Source organism: Meleagris gallopavo, chromosome 17 (genome assembly GCF_000146605.3).
Source record: "Meleagris gallopavo isolate NT-WF06-2002-E0010 breed Aviagen turkey brand Nicholas breeding stock chromosome 17, Turkey_5.1, whole genome shotgun sequence".
NCBI lineage: Eukaryota > Metazoa > Chordata > Aves > Galliformes > Phasianidae > Meleagris > Meleagris gallopavo.
The window spans coordinates 1558817-1577582 of NC_015027.2; the positions used below are offsets into that span (position 1 = coordinate 1558817).

The window sequence follows — 18766 nt, forward strand, 5'->3', positions numbered from 1 at the left end:
CGTTTTCACCAGTGTATGCATGCTAGAGAACAGCTGCATGGCAGAGGTACATACTTAGCATACAATATCAAAAGAAATACAAAAAAAATGAACCAGTGTGTCCTACTGGCTGCTACTCTATGTCAAAAGCACTGTTTGGTCTTCTGATATAAAATACTACAGAAGTAATATTAGCAGAAGGCTGTTCTGCTTCAAGTATTACCCCAACTTTAAATGCAATTTTCAAATTTTTGTGCAATTACTTTTTGTAATTTAATGTGAATAAAACCCATCAATATGACAAAACTAAGATAAGAAACTGTACTACTTCCACTGTAACACCGCACATATGGTACAAGCTTTAAGCTAAAAAGGTTGTTTCATGGACGGATATTTTTTAAAGTGAAGATTCATGTATTTCTAGCCCAAAGGCCACGAGTAGTGACAAAATAGCAGACCACCGCAAAATGCAGTTACAAATATACACGGACAATTTCCTTCTTAAATATTAATGGCTCTTGAAATAATCTTCAGATACTTATACAAAACATTTCTATTTTTTAAGTTTAAGGATTATTCTTAGTTTCTTCACAAGTAGTGCAAATACACTCCTTATTCTTAGGCCTTCCCAAGATATGGCTGGTTTCTGTGAGTGATTTCTGCTTGTGTTCTTCAGTGAAGTGACACAGGGACGTTGTAGCCATGAGAATGGAACGCAATGCTTGCTGGACTTTCTTGGAAAAAAAAAAAAACCTACCTCATTCATTTACAGTTGCCAAATTCTACAAATTAAGAAGTTCATTTCAGATTACCTGATGCAGAAGTTATTGGTTCCCTGCTATGGGAGATATGAAGAGATCCCCTGAAACCTTAAACTGTACAAGCAGTATGACAAGTTTTTGTCCCCTCTCTACAGAGTACAAGCATTCAGTTCTTGAATCGCGTTTGTTCACAAATGTGATTGAATTTCCTGAAATTAAAAGAAGTATTAATATGTAACAAAGTTCTCAGAATCAAGCAACACAAGAGTTGTCATCTTTCACAGGGTATTTTTAAGTATTAAACAGTTCAAAGGAGAACATTTACATACTAACATAGCTGCTTTTCAGAGCCTTTTTAGCTTGAACTCTACTAACATGTTACCAGTAACAGGATTTTCAGCATCTCCTGCCTAACAACTGGTAGTTCTATTACATACGCAGAAAACCTGTTATTAAAAGCTTTCTCTGTACTTCTGCATACTTCAAATCCAGAAGGCAAGTAGAACAGGAATCAAGAGAATTAATTTTGTCTTGAGAGACAGTAGTTATTTTTATTAAAGCAGCATTACACAGCTCACTAGGGGAACTAGTATTAACCAGTCTCAATAATTTCTACACGATCCTCTTCTGGAAATAAAATAAGTAAGGTTTCTCTCATTCTATATTATTTAAGTTCAATGGGAATAGCAAGCCTGTCTGCACAGAATTCTGTATAAGGCACTTCTTTCTACTTCTCTAAAATCTCCGGCTTCTCATTTTGTTCTTCCTCCTCTTGGGTTATGTGCCCCCAGCACGTATTGTGAAACACAACTTGAAGAGCTGAGTCCATTTTCTCTTTACTGAATCAGACAAAAGATTAGAAAGAAACCTTGCCTACATAATCTAACTACTAATCAAACTACTTAGCAAAACAATTTAGCTCAATTAAAAAAAAACTGACAAATATCTAGGAGTGGTATATGATAGCTTTTGAGGGGTTTTTTCCTCATTTCTATGGCTTTTTTAAAAAAGTTAAGCAGCAACCAGTAAAGCTCTAGAATGGCTAAAGCTGGAAAAACAAGTGGAAAAAACCCTTCTCATTCTAGATGAAATTATGCACCCAAATATGAACGTAGACAACTGGTGAGTGCTTTGATACTGAGTTAACTCTCCAGCACTTCAAAATAAAATCTGTGCAAAAATAGACAGCCTTGTAACATGAAATTACAGATAACAGCAGAGCTTTGAACTAAATCTACAACTTAAATTCCAAATAATTTTTGAAAGGTATTTGGTAAAACTCTGCATTTGTATGAGGCTGGGGATTAATATTTTAACTCCTTTTTATTATCTGCTTGAATGAGCCATACAGACTGGTTATTTTCAACAGACAGTATCTGAAATGTTACAGGAATAATGCTAATTGTGCATGCTCATTGCAGCATTAGGAAGATGCTGCAGAATCTACTATTCATTATAAGCAATTTCTCAGTAAAGAGCAACAGCTCCACTGTCTTGAACTGCACTGTGAATTTAGAGAATAACTCCCAGAGCAAGAAGGATTTCTTTACCTTTCCTGGAACAAAGTAATTTGTAGACAGCCAATTTTTGTTTTATTCTTGAAATTCTTTAATATCTGTTGTAACACACATTCCTTCTGCAAGAATGACTTGGCATCAGTTGTCAGTGGCCTTCCTTTTTTAAAAATCAAGGACCTTGTTTTGGATGAGTAATTCTTGTGAACGACCAGACACCAGGTTTCCAATATCACATTCCAAACTTTTCTTCCTTCCCTCGTCACAAGTTATTCCCACCAATTTACCCCTTTAATGTTTGTTGTCATTTGCTAAAAATCATTTCTCACAGATTTCCAAAAGAAATAGCAAAGGGCTAATTATCTGCAGTGTTCTCAAGAAGCACTCAAGACAAGGCCAAATGAAAAGCTGCTTGAGATTGAGAAAGATATGAATGAAGAAGGAGGTGGGGGTAGAAAATATCAATTTAAAAGTGCTAGTGGTACCTTCAGACGTGCACAAAGGGTCCATTTCCAAGTTGTGTTTAAAAAACAAACAAAAACCCACAACCCAAAGCTCATTCACTTTTGTTTGTACTGCAGCAGTATTCCTCACACAATTTTTGGCACTTTAAAGGATTTGTTTTTAAGCAGAAATAGCCAAAAACAACCAAAAGCAAAAACCCACCACTTTCTAAAAGGTGTAACTTACATGGCATGATGTGCTTTGACCTGAGTTCGGCAGTTGCGTCCCCAGTAGCAATCAGGACGTGATGTGACAGTCACTGCAAGGAAAAGAAAAAGCTACATTTATTTATTTCTGAAGCCATTAAATAAGGTGACAATACTATGCCACTGTTTCTCAGTGTTCTCAACTGAAGCTTTACTATTTAATTCAACAGATACTGACTTTACAGTTTAAGACACCAGACATATATTTAGATACCTTTCCATTAAAAAAAAAGTCATTAATTTGGGTAGTTTGTTATTCTCCCCCAGATTTACATACATAGTAACCGAGTGGTCCAGCAGGCTCTTACACTAAATAGAAAAGCAATAATGAGGAGAAACAAGGTGAGCTGTCTCATTATGCACAGAAATAAAAGCAGAATTCTCAGTAGTTAAAGATGTAGAAGCTCTTGCCAACAACAAGAACTGAATGGATAAAGTAATGCTTAAAAGTGACTACAGAAAGAGTTTCTGTTCCCAATCTCAAATCTGCCAAAGGAGGCCACAACCCATATCTCATTTAAATCTAAGGCTTCATATAGAAGATCCAAGAATAAAAGTGATTAATTTTTTAACTGACTTCCTCTGTGCTGTGCAAAGTTAACCCCACCTGGCAGTTCAGCAACAGGAATATTTTGCCTGTACTGGTAGGCAAGTTCTCGAAAGCTGCGAAGGCCACAACAGTAGCAAAGCACTGTGTTCCCAGTAATTCTGTAATCTGGAGAAGAATACATTTGTACAAAATGTCAGTGTAAGGAGTAAGAAATCCGATTTAACAAAAATGTCATGACATCACAAGTTATGTACATACAGAACATCAAACCTCCTGATTACTCACAGAGTTCCACACATACATACACTCAAATACACATACTCAAAGAGTTATACGTGGACAAAAGTGAACAAAACACACCTGACAGCATAAAAACTCCTCTTTGAAGAGCTAACAGACTTTCATTTAACATATTCTTCCACGTCAAACCCCTGGATGCCAGGTAATCCTGAAAAAGAAGAGTTTGTTTCATTTGAAAAATCTCAAACATTAAAAAGATACCAAGCCATTAGTTCTCAAATATTTCCAAACCCAGATCTAACTATGCTTTCAAAATGGGATGAGGCTGTTTACAAACAAGAACAGAATAACAGAATGCTTTTTTTTTTTAGCTTTCAAATCACCAATAGAACTGTTAGCTCAGTATTCTTCATCCAGAGCATTCTTTCTTTTGCCAAAAGAACGCCTACAGACTCCCACCAGCCACACTATCACTTAACTTACAGCAAGATTTCATCCAGCCTACCTCATTGAGATAAACCAGTTGTTATGGTATAGAAAAAAATATTTCTATGCAACACAAATGAAGCTTAATTTGTCTAGCACTAAAAAAAAAATTAACATTTGTTTTCCTGTTATATGCTAGTGAATTATTTTTCTCTAATTAACATTTCAGATGTTGCAATTCAGACTGTAGAAACTGGGCTCCCTAACAAATACTTTGTACAAGGAAAATTCTTTGATTTAGCAATCAAACATATATGAATTCTATGGTCACTTAAACTCAAATTCATAAACTGTTGCTATAGCTGTGGCCTTCTTGGCAGCTGCCAGACATATAAGTTTGAGAAATTAAATATCATTATCTTTTCATGAGCAAATCTTAAACAACACAAATTTATTATTATGTAACATAATAAACATTTGAAAAAATACCTTTAGGATATCTGACTCATAGTGGTTGTTATTTAGGACTCCATCTAAACACTTGTCACCAAGGTTTATTTCTAATAGAAGAAGAAAAGAATTATTATTTCTTCCCAAACCCTTTGGCCCTCACATATATTCTGAAGGCTCTTTTGTTTCCTGAAATAACACACACAGGCTCATGCAAGCACCAAGCACGTGGCTGAGTTCAACACATGCTGAACACACACGTGCAATCCATAATTTCTAGCTGCAATCGAAGACAAGACATTAAGATTTTACAATTTCACCGTCAGTTCACAAACAGCACTACTGATCTGCACAAATTAACGGTGTTATTAAAGCATATTCTTCAGTCAAGTCCTTTCAACTATTCTTATTTTTCAAAGCATCTAAAGCCTTGAGCTTAGGGAGACTAGAAATTTGAGAGAGAAAGCTTCTTTTCTAACCAGTTAACATCAGACATTCCGTGCTCTTGCAAAGACATGTGTTTCAACCTAGTAGGAGAACCACACACCACATTTTTTTTTATGCTGGAAAGCAATATGCTCAGCAAGTGCTGCTTTCCACTCAAATCTAAGACATGCACATTCAAGAATCATTTATGTTTGTAGTGTGAGGACACAGCCTCTGTTTCCTTTTGTGTAACTGTGGTAGTCTATTGCATTTCATAAATTACTCAAAGTTTAAGGTAGACAGAAATTAAGGCAAATAGAGCAGACTCGTAAGAAACATATTATTCCAAAATACCACAGAATGGTGCCAAACAGCCAAAACACGCCATCCGAGTGCAGCCCCAGTATAAGTGACAGAAGGGCTGCAGACAAACAGTACCTGAAAACAGCAAAGAAAACCCCTGTCAGGATTGCAGACACAACAAAACTCAGTCTGTCATTTTTATAGAGTAGAGTCCTGATAAACTTTAACAAAGTACAGATTTCTTATTCAAAAAAAAGGATGAACAAATACATTTTATAAAGGAAGACTGTTTCATGATTTGACATGAAGACTCCAAATAAAGAATATGAAATAAAATCACTCTTCAAAATAAACTTAATTTTCACTAAAATAAAGAAAAACTTATTTTTCAATTTTTTTTCTTAAGTTTGACTACAGAACTACGTACGTACATTGTTGAGGAGCAACATGAGGATTCTGTTCACGCTCTGCTCTTCGGTCAGGCATTGGCTGAAAGCAGCAGGTGCATATTACATGACTTCCTTGAGCAGGACACACATACTCCTGAACAGCTAGGTAGGTGAGAAGAAATAAGAAAAATGAAAGGCTGAACAATGCAAAAATTACAAAATGGACTGGAATCCTAGCAAACAATAGACAAAAATCTGAAAGTAACAAACAAGCTATACACATACACATACATGTAGCTTGCTTGTTTATATAGATATATAAAAATATATATCTATTTCCCCACAAAGATTCTTTAAAAAAGCAGAAAAGACTTCTAAACTACATAGATGTGTAAAAATATTCAAATACGCGAAAGAGTTTATGAACTATCAACCTTCAGATGTATATTTTGGATGACCACACTAAAACAATGCTCAAATTTAATTTTCTTGCAAAGATAGCTGTGTGAAGAGGTGATACAGTACTATGAGAATGAGCTTTACAAGGCCTATAGCTCATACATCTATTATCTGCATGCTGCTAACAAGACTTCATGACACTGACCTGCAGGAAAGTTGGCAGATGTGGAGGGTGCATCTCCCAGTGCTTGCACTCCTCCTGCTTCTGTCTCCTGGCCCGTGCCAGGCAGAGCTGGAACAGAGTGTCTTCGATACCCTGGGCACTGTCTGCATACTATATATGGCTGACTGAAAAAATAGAATAAGGTCATAGGAAATCACACCCAAATGCAAATATAACTCATTGCTATGCTAGACAGAGGGTTGATTATACTCTCTAAGCTCTAATCTAGAATTTCTTCATCCAGTAACATATGGAAGTCCACATAACTCAGTACCTCACAGCTGTGAAGAATGCTGCAGCTGTAACAAAGAGTACTGCAAAAGAAAGGATTCTTAATAGCTTCTGAAAGAGAACAGTGGTGTGAGTGGAAGCAAGATTAACAAAGCTGGAATAATTATCTACTGGAAGACTTTTTCTTTTCTCCTCTAGACATACAGCAAAAAATGCTTGCTGATGAAAAAGAAGAGCTATTTTGGTGGCTAGTAATCCCTCGGTCAAGCACCAGCTGCTTTTGTAGCACACACCTAGTGAAAGCAGGATCCCAGACATTAATTGCAGCAATAATTATATGGTCAAAGACTGCTATTTCTCATAACAAAACCTTATGCAGAAATCAGTCTTCTGTAAAGTAACAGCCACAGAAGGTATTTTCACACATCATGAGATGCTGTTGTACTATTCAGGAGAAAGTTGTTAGTCATAAACTGAATCTTGCTGGGCTTCAAACAGTTCCAATTTAACATGTTTTTTGTTGGCTGCCTAAGGATGGCCAGTAGAACTGCAAAGATAATTAATGGTAAAAAATGAACTTTCCTGAAAACAGAAGACAGACTCATTCTGGAAATGATTGTGGAAACAACATCAGCAATAACAACACTCTCAATGTTTTTGAAACTAGTCCGTACGTTTGGGCACACAAGCAAATTCAATTCAGTACACAACTTAAACAGACCTACCTGATATCTGAAGATTCACTATCTACATCAGACAATTCCAGTAGATCTTCTGAACTTCCTTCCTCATCTGAAAAAGACCTCCGCACTTTAGGTTGCAACATGTCTTGAGTGATTTTGTTTCTAGCATCCATGCTACGGACATCATCTTCATTACGACATTTATCTGTATGAAAACCAAATTCAAATTTCAAGAGAAAAGCACAAGATTCTTCACATTTGTTATTCCCACTCTACTCTTTTTACAGAGTTGTGGCATCTTTGTTGCAATAAAATTTGTTTTTAGATAACAGTTCGAGAAGATCTTGGTTGTTTTTTTTTTTGCAGTCTCACCAGAGAAAACAGTACTATGAGTACATAATGTACAGATACTTCATTGACGACAGACTTTGTGCACACCTCAGCTATACAGTTAACATGTGAAATATATCAGGTTCTGTAACACACTTGAACTTGCCTGGATGCTGAATCAGATAAGCTTCAACCAAGTTGTTCAATATGTGATTTTTACAAATACGTTCTACTGGACAACGACAAGTTGGACACAAAGAAGACCTTTCCATCCATCCTGAGTAGCAGGCAGCACAGAAAGTATGCATACAAGGTTGCAAGCTGGAAAACACAAACATAACAAGTAAACCCTAAATATATCATTTTAATTTACATTCATAACACTTTAAAAAACATTTAAGATCTACTTAGATAATAAGAAAGACTCATTAAAAAAGACTTTAAGGTTTTTATTTTATTTCTTGCTTTTATTTTTTTTAGTTCTGTTGAAAGGGAAGAAAAAAAAAGAGACAAAACCGATGGTGAAAATGTTATTTATTGGCAGAAATTATTTAATATATCCTAAATCTCCTGGTCATCTCAAACTTTTGTCACTGAACTCAAATTATTATCACATAAATACAGTTTTTGTCAGTCATACATACCTTACACAGTCATGCAGCAATTCTTGGCAGATAATACAAGTTAATGTTTCCTCCATCTTATCTGGTTTCACATTTGATGTTTTGGCATCTTCAGAGCCAATTTTAATTATACATTCACTTGGAGCTGCTGCTGGAAGATTTGGACAAGCACCTTCATCTACAAAGACAGAAAACTCCACTGTATGTAGATTTTGAAACTTTTTTTTTAATGTTACAGAATGACTGTAAAGGTGCACACAAATTCCTTGTTCACTGACAGTGGTGCCACTAAAGGTTCCTGCTTTTCACATAATGGTTTCTGCTAATCAAGTAACCATTTTCACTGGATCAGAAACAAAGCAATCAAGAAAAAAGGAATTGAAAAAGGATTCATGACACTGATCTGACTGAATCCGGACACAGGAAGACAGACAAATAATATTTATTTATTTAACACAATACTACAACATAGAACTACATTATGAGGGGGGAAAAGTTATCTACCTCACACTAACCTAACAGAATCAGAACTGCAGGGGTTGGAAGGGACCTCAAGAGGCCACTGAATCCAACCGCCATGCTAAGCAGGTAACCTTTCAATCCCTTCTAAATTTGATGAGTGCCTTTGTATTTATTTCACGTTAAAACTCTGCACTTATTTTTCTTAAGTTTCTGTCCACCTCACTGGGTTTCTATGAAAAATAAACAGCATTAAATTTCTAATTTAAACTTTTAAAACTAACTTTCAATAATAATATTAAAGAGTTGGTTGCAGAATACTGCAGCATACTAGCCTCCTTTCAGTTTCTTTTTAGCAGGTTCCAAAACTACTTCTTCCTCCGTCCTCTGAGAACCCAGTTCTGCATTTTCTTTGTCACTGATTTCTGAAGTGATTGCAGAAATTTCAGCATTCACATCCAGCTTTTCACGTTCATCATGAAGTGCTCTTAGACACACAGATTCTAAGACGGGCAAAGCAGGCACAGGAGTGAAGAGTGAGGATTGTGATCCTGCAAAATAAAAACAGAGAAGTGAACACAGCTGCATAGACATGCAAAAACAGAAGTTACTCAAACACCAATTATGCACGTACATCAACCCAAACATCTGTACAGAAAAAAAGGATGCCACGGCACAAGTAATGTATGTATTGTTAAACTACACACAGAGGACCTGGAACAAAAGGCCTTTAGTTGTGAAACCCTACTTAAAATCCCCTTCAAAGTGCAGAGCATTTATTCCTAAGACTATTACTCATATCAGTGCTTTCTGACAAAGATGCCACAGAAAGGATTTATACAATATTGATCATTACAGCAGATCAGAAGCACACTAAATACTGATATAATTCTTACCAGATGTAGAAGGATTATCCTGTTCAACAGATGCAGACTCAATAAGAGAGGTAGAAGAAGCATTAAAGAGGTTAGATGTAGAAGTAGATGGCTGTGGTTCCTCATAGCAAGACTGAGTAGCTGATGGTGATGAGGTAATTTGGTTCTCATCATTACTTCTTCCTGTACTTGAGGTATCTTTGGTCACATGGCATTGGTTTTCTACATTAGCTTCTACAGCTAGAGGGGGGAAAAAAGGGAAAGAAAAAGACTTGTGTGACAGTTTTCACATGATGGCTTCAGAATTTCAAAGACTCAAACTCTAAAAAAAGCACTGTGTTAGTCATTGGAGCTTAGCTACTCTTCTTGAATCTCCAATTACTTCCTTACCTACTGGTTCTTGAGTTGCATCATGTTTTGCGTTTAAGGATTCATAAAGATAAGCAACGTCTGAAAAAGAGAAAAAAATATTAATCAGAATTTTTAAATAAAAATCAACTAACTTCAATCTCACACAAACAAGTTCTACTGCCAGGCAGATGCTTCCCCAGAGTGTCTGACAACATAACAGGCCAACGAGGGACCACCTGTTTCGTACAATGGTAATACTCCTACTTAGGAGGCAATTAGGAACAACACAGCAAGATCTTTTCTTCTCAGGAAACCAGGCAGAGAGGCCTTTGTGTGAGGTTTAACTTGTGCCAGCCATGGAAGCAGAGGCTCAATAATTTCTTACATGTAAAATCTGCTATGAATCATTGCAAACCAAGTATTTTTTTTCCTGATATTTCAGTTAAAGTTATTTGAAGAAAGTTATTATTTCTGAGCTCACCTCTCAAATTCTTCATTCAATTTCAGATTTCTTTGCAAGAAACAAACTCTAAAACATACAGATTTATAGCATGCTCCAAGCTACATCCAGAAACTAATTTAGTATCTATTAATACAAAACAACTGAATAACATTCCCTTTTTCACAAACCACTTCAGACTAATACACATTCTGACAGATCCCCCTACTTCGCTACTTTTTACCCAAACTAGAATCAAATTCAAAAAGGACAGAAGCCCTTTTCTCATAAAGTTAGTCTGAACTCCTTCAGAAATACTCAGACCAGCCAGAATGTCAATTCTATATTTCCTTTCTGTTTTTGAAGATGGAGAAGCTGAAAGAGCCAAACTGAATGCTTGGTAATTCAAAACCTTGTTAATAAGAAATCTGTACTTCAATTCATTATAAAGTACCTGAAAAATTCATATAAACGAGTTCTTCCAAGTAGTATCAACCACAAACAGTGCCATCTTAAAGAGGATTTACGAGATAAAGAAGCCAAACAGATGGACAGATACAGCATATTGCTGCTTCTTGTAACTTTCACATCAGACAGCATAAATCAGCCTGATCTGTCTGCACATAAATTAACAGCAACTTCCTAAAAGGAGATACATACATACTCATCTATGGACAGTTAATACGTATATTGATGGATGAAAACTGTAAATATGCTCTTCTATTTTTCCATTAAACATCACATTGTAAATGCATATAGGGGAGCTTATAACCTTAGTGATTCCTAAAAAGCATTACAGGCACGGGAGGGATGATTCTACTCCAAGGGTACACAAATACCTTTTCAGGTTTACTAATTTTACTTTTACTACAGGATCTTTGCCCATTCCCAGCTTGCCCCCACATCTTTAAAAGAACAAAACAACAAAACATCAAAGTCAACGTAAGCAGCAACTCCCTGATCCCCATCTGATGCCAAAAACTGCTTAAATGTGATATACAAAGTACTGCTAATGACTTTGAGAATTTGGAGTTCTGAAATAAGCGCTGGGTGTGATGATCAGGACCTTATTAGTCATCAGTGCATGCACTCTTTCTTCCAAATCTGCTCCTAGGCAGGCTTCGATGTGACAGTTGTCAGACCTGTCCTTGTAAAAACTGGCACATCCACAACCCGTTCCATAGAATCTTGTTTCTACATATCAACAAATTATTTGCCTTAAAATGAAGTAACCCTAATTTAATTGTATTGATGTAAAAAAGCCTACACAATAACAAAAACAACACCTTTTACTTACTGTTCTCTGGCTCATTTTTTCTGTAAACAACATAGATCACATCTCCAGTTTGTAAAGGGTACGTCTGCTTCTTAACCACTTTCAGTTTATTAATTACTGTTCCATTAGTACTATAAAGAAAAAGATAACAATATAAATGGTTCCATGATTATCTGGGAGAAGGAAAAGAAAATTCAAGATACTTTTAATGAAGGAAACTGTTGGCTCTCCAAGACATTTTAAGCAAGGATTAAAAAAAATGTTTAGAAACAAACCAAAGAAAAGAGAAAACCTGTTTCAAAGAGAGAAGTGAGGACTATTTGTACTTCAAAGCTCGTTTGCAGCTCCTACTACACACGTGGTCTTCATAGAGACATGATTTAGCTTTTAATAATTCAGTCATTATTCAAATACTGAAAAATTTCAGCTACCTTGGGATAAGCCTCTTTCAGGGCTGCAACATTCTAGAACTTCAGATTTCTGCCATTCAATGTCTCATAATTAGTACCAAGTATGAAAGAAAATAAGATGCTTTTTCCCCCTCAGCAGAGCACCTCCTCCAAGAAACGACAGCAAACCTTTGCTGCCACCTCCTGGAAGCCACTACTTGTTCTCAGAACACATTCCAGTCTTCCTCAAAAGGACCAGTTTTTACCTAGAGGAGAGCAATGGTTATTTAGATATAAGCATCTTCCCTTCTCCTCATTGCTTTTCCTTTAAAAACAAACTCGAACCTGGGAAAATCTCCTGTTATTTAGCAAGACAAACAGTGTCATGGTTTACTAAAAACTTTGTATTGCAGACCTTTTCAGACGCAAAGTTGACAGCATTACATGAAAAAGCTAAAAGGGCAAGCAAGTCTTTTAGAATAGCAAAAGCATGTGGTGTTCAGGGCATCACTTCTTCCTTCTCCCTCTGCAACGGCTCACTACCTACACAGATGAATCAACTAATCCAACACACAGTAAAAAGCAACTGTAAGCACCAACAAAGAAAAAACTTTGGGTCACATCAATCATTGCTCCACTAACGAATCTTCAGGCTTCTTCTAAAGTAAAGGAATTAGAGCTTGCCTTTTTACCTTAGGAATATAGATGCTGACTAGCCTGAAAGAGATGAGAACCAAAAAGGCAGCAGAATGGGAACGTCACTGAAAGTTAAAAGCACCAGAAGTTCAGCAATTAAGAGGAAGAAAGAATTCTAGTCATTCTGCCAGAAACTATGCTCGTTTTTAACTTAACACTGATACCAGTGATATTAAAAAGATGGCTATGAGAGGCAATAAGCCAAGCGTGGCACTCCTGGAAAAAAATTTATCACCACCGTGCATCAGAAACCACTCATTTTTGGTCTGATAATAGAAGCTGCAGAAACAGCTACCCCCCATCCACAAAGTGACTACAAATATCCAAGTCTCCTCAGTCCTACAGCTACGCTGAATCCAAGGAGAGCTCAGTAATGAGTTATGTGGCATCTGTGGACACAAAGCAAGTAAAAATAGATACAATTTATAAAGAAGGGGAAAATAAAGCTGCTCTTAATACATAACCAAACTGAAGGAGTTTTATCTCAGTCAATAATTAAAGGAAAAAAAAAAATCACCCCAGATGATTATTATTCCTTCACTTAGCCTTCCTAGTTTCTGTATTGCAGCATGAGACATCTAACAAATACAGTGACACCCTAGATTAATGCTGTGGTTTTTCTGAATGAGACACACATGATAAATAATGGCAGTTGTACATTCTTCTGATGTTTTAGACCATAGCAAGGTCCTTGTAAGATAAATAATATTTAAAACGTGCCCAAAAGATGAAGGTTCTCTTGACACTGACCCGATATTAACTAGCTGTATTACTTTTGATGTGGAGAAGGAAAACTTTACTATCAGGTGTAAATTGCCTGAGTTGTGAAACAATGTCACAAAAGGTCCCATTGCCACTTCTCCCAAAAGCAGAAGAAATAAAAGTCAGGTGCTGGCTCAGCTCCAGTACAGCTGTTGGCTCTGCAGTCTGATTAATGAGCCATACATTACCTTCACTTCCCAAACCCAGCAACAGTAGAGAATTGATACGAACAACCACATTTCACCTAGAAGATGCTGACTTTCAAAGTAGAGAAATGATCTGTGTATTGTAAGGCACTCAGTTATCCTTCCCAGGAAAATGCCAGTCCATTACCTTCTAGTGATTGCTAGTGTCCATCCAGGAAAAAGAAATGTAATATATGGTAAAACATACGGGCTAACAGATTTAGAAGTTGTGTAAGTGCATGCTATCTTCAACACACTATAAAATGAAATGAACATTGAGCTTTAATAAGCTTCTATACCACTAACATCCACAGAAACAGCCTGACTGCAGGGTAAGCAGAACCGAGTAGCAGAAAGGACACCACTGTCCAATGAAGATCAATCTCCTTTTTACTCACAGAAAGGGAACATTTGCTAGTTTGTCACTTGAGAACACCTCTCCTGCTCTGGAAAAAAAAAAAAAACAAAACAAAACCTTTTCATATTTAACCAGAATCCTTAAAAAAAAAAATTGCCTGGAAGATGACAAGAGGAGGTCCTTACAAGTTACCTCAGCTGCTTTTCAAATTTCTATTTCAAAATGAAGAATCTTACAGTTGCTTTTATTAATGGCAGACCAGTGTCTGCCTCAGCTGTGTCAGGTCAGTTTGTCTTTCTGTCAGGCGTGGCTTGGAAAATAAAACAGAAACATAGACGCAAAAAAAAAGGGGAAGGGGGCACAAATCCATGGATATTTTATTGTACTATTTCCTAATTATTGGGATTTGTTACACTACTACTGGTTCTGTTTACTCAATAATTTCAAATCCTCTACACATTTGCTCTCATCTGCAAACTTATGGTAATTCTTTCAAAAATAGATTTGTAAACTCATCACACTACCATGGTGGTAAATAACAATGTTGACCATCTACATGTATTTGATGATATTCTTTGATTTAGCTACAATACAAAAACAAAGTCCACTCAGTCCAAGTATCCCATGCTAGCTGCCTCCTTCAATGCATTCCTCCTCACCAGAAAAATCCGAGCTTGACCACAGCAATGTTTCCAAACTATTTTCCACTTAACAGCAGAAAAAAGCTGACATTGCAGATTTTTCTGGGGCTCTGGGCATCAGTATTGCCAACTCAAACATTCAGAACTCTTCTTTCAGCCTGCTTGATTCTTTAGAGCTCAGCTATTACTCATTGCACAAGTCGGAAGACTCAGAGGATTGGAGTCTTCTGCAAACAGACACACTAATTCAGCTTTTTGATTCAGCAAGAGGTAACTACACTTCACACCAACACACAGGCAAGTACAACACTTGAATGACCCTAATTCTTTTCTGTCAGCTACACATAAACATAACATGCATAAGCAGCTAACGTTAGTACTCCATAGGCGTGCAGCCCATCTATGACATCAGCAGTTTAACAAGTCCCATCTTTTCATGAATGCACCATGTGAAAAAATAAGTTTAATTTGGCTTAGCTAGTTCTTTTTTGTTGTTGTTGCTTTTTTTTTCCCCCCAGGGGGAGAGGCAAAGAAGAAAAAGTTTCTGCATCACTCACAATTTCTTTAGATCTTATTATCACCACATTGGTATAAATTAACTCTACCAACTACATGGACTTGAAACAAGTGATGGTTTTCCAAACACGGATTTACAGCTGTCCCCTGAAACTACCATGACCAGTAAACATGGCCTGATCTGTTGCTTGAAACGTCTTGATGTGTGGATTAATATTGGATAATGACATTTATAATCATTTTCTAGAAATCTCAGGATTTTTTTCCCCTATAGGTTAGCATTTCATCCCGCAGCTTCTTGGAATACAAAGCTTCCCAACAGCCACAAGCCATGGATGGATTCAGATATCTATCCTTCAGATAACCTACTAAACTACCTCTAGTTACAACCTAGATGGGGAGAGGGAACTAAACTTTCATCAAGCTTGCAGGTAACACCAAAGTAAGGGCTATACTTAATATTTAGTTCATGTGAGGGTTGGGCTCTTGAGAGGGACCCAGTCAGACTGATGGGAATACTGTGATAAGGTCAAACCCAGCACTCTGCAGCTGGGATGGAACAATCACCTGCAACAGTAAAGGCTGGGGACAGATCAGCAAGGGATCTTGGTGAATTTTATGCCTAAGATCATACACTTTGGATTTATGCCTAGGCATAAGTCAGCAGCGTGCCTTGGCAGTGAGGAAGGCCTACAGCATATTTGGCTATATTAAAAAGGGTGTAGTCAGAAGATCAAGTGAAGTGATTAATCTTCCCCTTTGCTTAGAAATCACTTGCCCACATCTACAGTATTTCATCTAGTTTTGGAACACCTAGGACAATGAAGGTCATCATAAACTTGAGAAAGTCCAGCCACTTCAGTGGCCAGAGGGGTGGAGCACAAGATCAATGAGCTAAAGGGGTAAAGGAATTGGACCTATTTTTCCAGAGAAAAGGTGGCTTGGGCACCACGAGACCAAGTAGCAATCATCCAGTACCTAAAGAAAGACACCAAGACTATGGAGTCAGGCTCTTTATGTAGAGTCAAACAAGAAGCAAGGAAAAAAAAACAAAACACAACAAGTACAATTAAGGTTCAGAATAAGGGCCATGAGATGCTACAGGATTTCTGTGCTTAAAGGACTAGGGAAAACCTAAACAACCCAGTTCAAATAGAACAGCCCTTCTTCAACTGAGTTGGAAACAGGTGACCTCCCGAGGTAGCTTCCAACATCCGTAATTCCATGATATTCTGTTTTACTGGAGGAAAATTTAGCACAGCCACTAATTAACAAAGCAACAAGAATTTTGCTGAAGGAAAGCTGTCAACTATATCTCATAGATTCTGCCAACACCGTCCCAGAAGATGAGCCCACTGTTCAACTAAAGGCTTTTCTAGAGTATTCTCAAAGCCCTAGCAAGTATACAACACTAACCTGAGCTACCAGAACAAGAGATCTAACTGCATCCTCATACATCTGAAAAAGAAACAGCAGATACAGCATGGTTCTCTGTAAAACTTTTCACATTAAATTTCATCGTCACGTATATTCATCAATATATATTGAACTGTATTCATCTTTGGGTGTAGAGCTTTCTAGACATGAAGAAAGAGGGGAGCTGGCAAAAAAAGTATTGTTTGTTTCTTTATTGACTGCAACAGTGGAGCAGAAAAAGAATGTGGTTTACAGAAACATTTTAAAATGTCATGGATTTCTTGAAATGCAACAAACCAGAAGCTTTCTGCAATTTCAGTCAAAAAATCCTGTCAAAAATGAAGCAGATGAAAATGTGAAGGGAGTTACAACCTCCTCCTAAGAAATCTCCTTCTATTCAAATTCCTATCTCAGATTTCACAAAGAAAACAAGATAAAATCCAATGAAAGCCACTCACAAACCCCGCAGTGCTATTTCTACTCCCACAGTAACCTTAAAACTCTACAGGAAATAACAAGGCTAACATGCCAAGTTCTCTGGCCTTCAGTATATGAAGAAGTACATAATGAACTTTACACACCAAAAGTAGTTTCACAAGATTAGCTTAGCTTCTCAACAGTAGTTCCAGTGAGGTATGTGCTTATCTCTTTTTACATTAAGGACCTTAGTTCCCAAACCCTTGATACTCCATGGGAATAATTATTCTAGTTAAACAAACCCCAACAAGCCATCTTGCTTTCTCTCACAAGCCCAAAGAAATATCCTAAAGAACTATTACACCACTAGTATTTTCCATGGGTTCCTTTGAAGAGGAAAAAAATGCTGGGAAAGCGCAACAAACAAACAAACAAGAAAAACAACCACTCCACAGCTACAAAAAGAGAGGAAGAAAAATGAAGGAAAAGGATTTGTTATAAATGCCTCGAGCAACGCACAAGATTTTACTTCATGGACTAAAGAAAAGACAGCAGTAGAAGTTCAAAGGAGAACCAACCTTGTATCTTCCAATGACACTTGACCAGACTCTTCATCCACTACGATTTTACAGTGATCTCCAGACACCAGCTTGTTGCCAGGGAAAGATAAGTCACAACCTTAAAAAGAAAGCAGATTTTCCAGAGTGCTTAAAAATACACATTACACAGACAGCTCAACATTCAACATGTCTATAAACGCACAACAAACTGACTCATGTACATCTGCAATAGTTCAAAAATCCTGCTGGCATATAAGCAGAAACATAGTCCATCTATGTGATATATAAATACTGTGCAGTAGCCCCACATATACTAAGACAGGTTTCTTTCAACCACTTCAAGCTGTTTTAGTTCCCTTTCTTTCCCTAATTTCAACCTTTACAAATGAAAACCAAACCACAATTAACCCACTCTAGAGCAGTATAAATTCACACAGATCTGAGATGCATTCAATCCAAATTCTGAAGGCCTTTGTCACAGAGCACCCAGCTCTTTTTCACACCAGTGGAACACCAGAATATACCCGAGTAATTACTGGGGACTAGTAGTTGATAAATGGGAGTACCATTCCTCTACATTAAAGCCCTATGATACAGAAGCCCACAGAAGTGCAAAGGCCAAAACGTACCAAGCAGCTCACCAGTATTTCCATTCTATTCAGTGAAAGCCTCTACAAAGACTTCCAAAAACGCAAAGGGAACATAAACAGGACTACCACAGACACTCTCTGAATCAACTGTCGTTTCTTCTTATTTGCACAAGCTGCCTCAGATGACCCGAAAAGGTACATTCACGTGTAAGTGCTCCCATGCCACAAGCTGGTGAAAAGGAGCACAGGTCTCTTCACACAGCTCGGGGGCACGAGGGGCCGCCAGGCAGCGCCTCCAGCAGCTGAAAGGCCCAGGCCCGGTACTTCCAGCCCACCTTCGCAGGCTGCAAGGCCGGACCAGGACCCGCCGCCGTCCCGCACGGCACAGCCCGTCCCACCTTTCTTCCTGCCGATGGTCCACTCTCTCTTCAGCAGCAGGACGTGCGGCTCTGCCTCCTCAGCACCCAGCCGGGTCAGCCTCCCCCAAGGCTGCTGCCGCCGCCCGCTCTGCTCGCCTCCTTCCGAGCGCTCCATTTGCCTTCACATCTGACGAAAAGAAACAAAGCGAACCCGAACCCCGCATCGCACGGCGCCGAGGG

General features: G+C 37.7%; 1 protein-coding gene across 1 annotated transcript; it reads right to left on the bottom strand.

Moving 5' to 3' along the window:
- Window positions 1-372: 372 nt before the first annotated feature.
- On the bottom strand, window positions 373-18760 carry CHFR (checkpoint with forkhead and ring finger domains). The gene is made up of 17 exons (XM_010719999.2): window positions 18566-18760; window positions 17596-17695; window positions 11659-11768; window positions 9962-10021; window positions 9593-9811; window positions 9032-9247; window positions 8259-8415; window positions 7781-7935; window positions 7327-7489; window positions 6353-6495; window positions 5791-5910; window positions 5411-5494; window positions 4670-4740; window positions 3875-3962; window positions 3572-3679; window positions 2945-3017; window positions 373-949 (listed from the first exon to the last, which is right to left on the bottom strand). The coding sequence occupies exons 1-17, from the start codon at window positions 18699-18701 to the stop codon at window positions 907-909; spliced, it is 2046 nt and encodes a 681-aa protein (XP_010718301.1). The 5' UTR covers window positions 18702-18760; the 3' UTR covers window positions 373-906.
- Window positions 18761-18766: the final 6 nt, after the last annotated feature.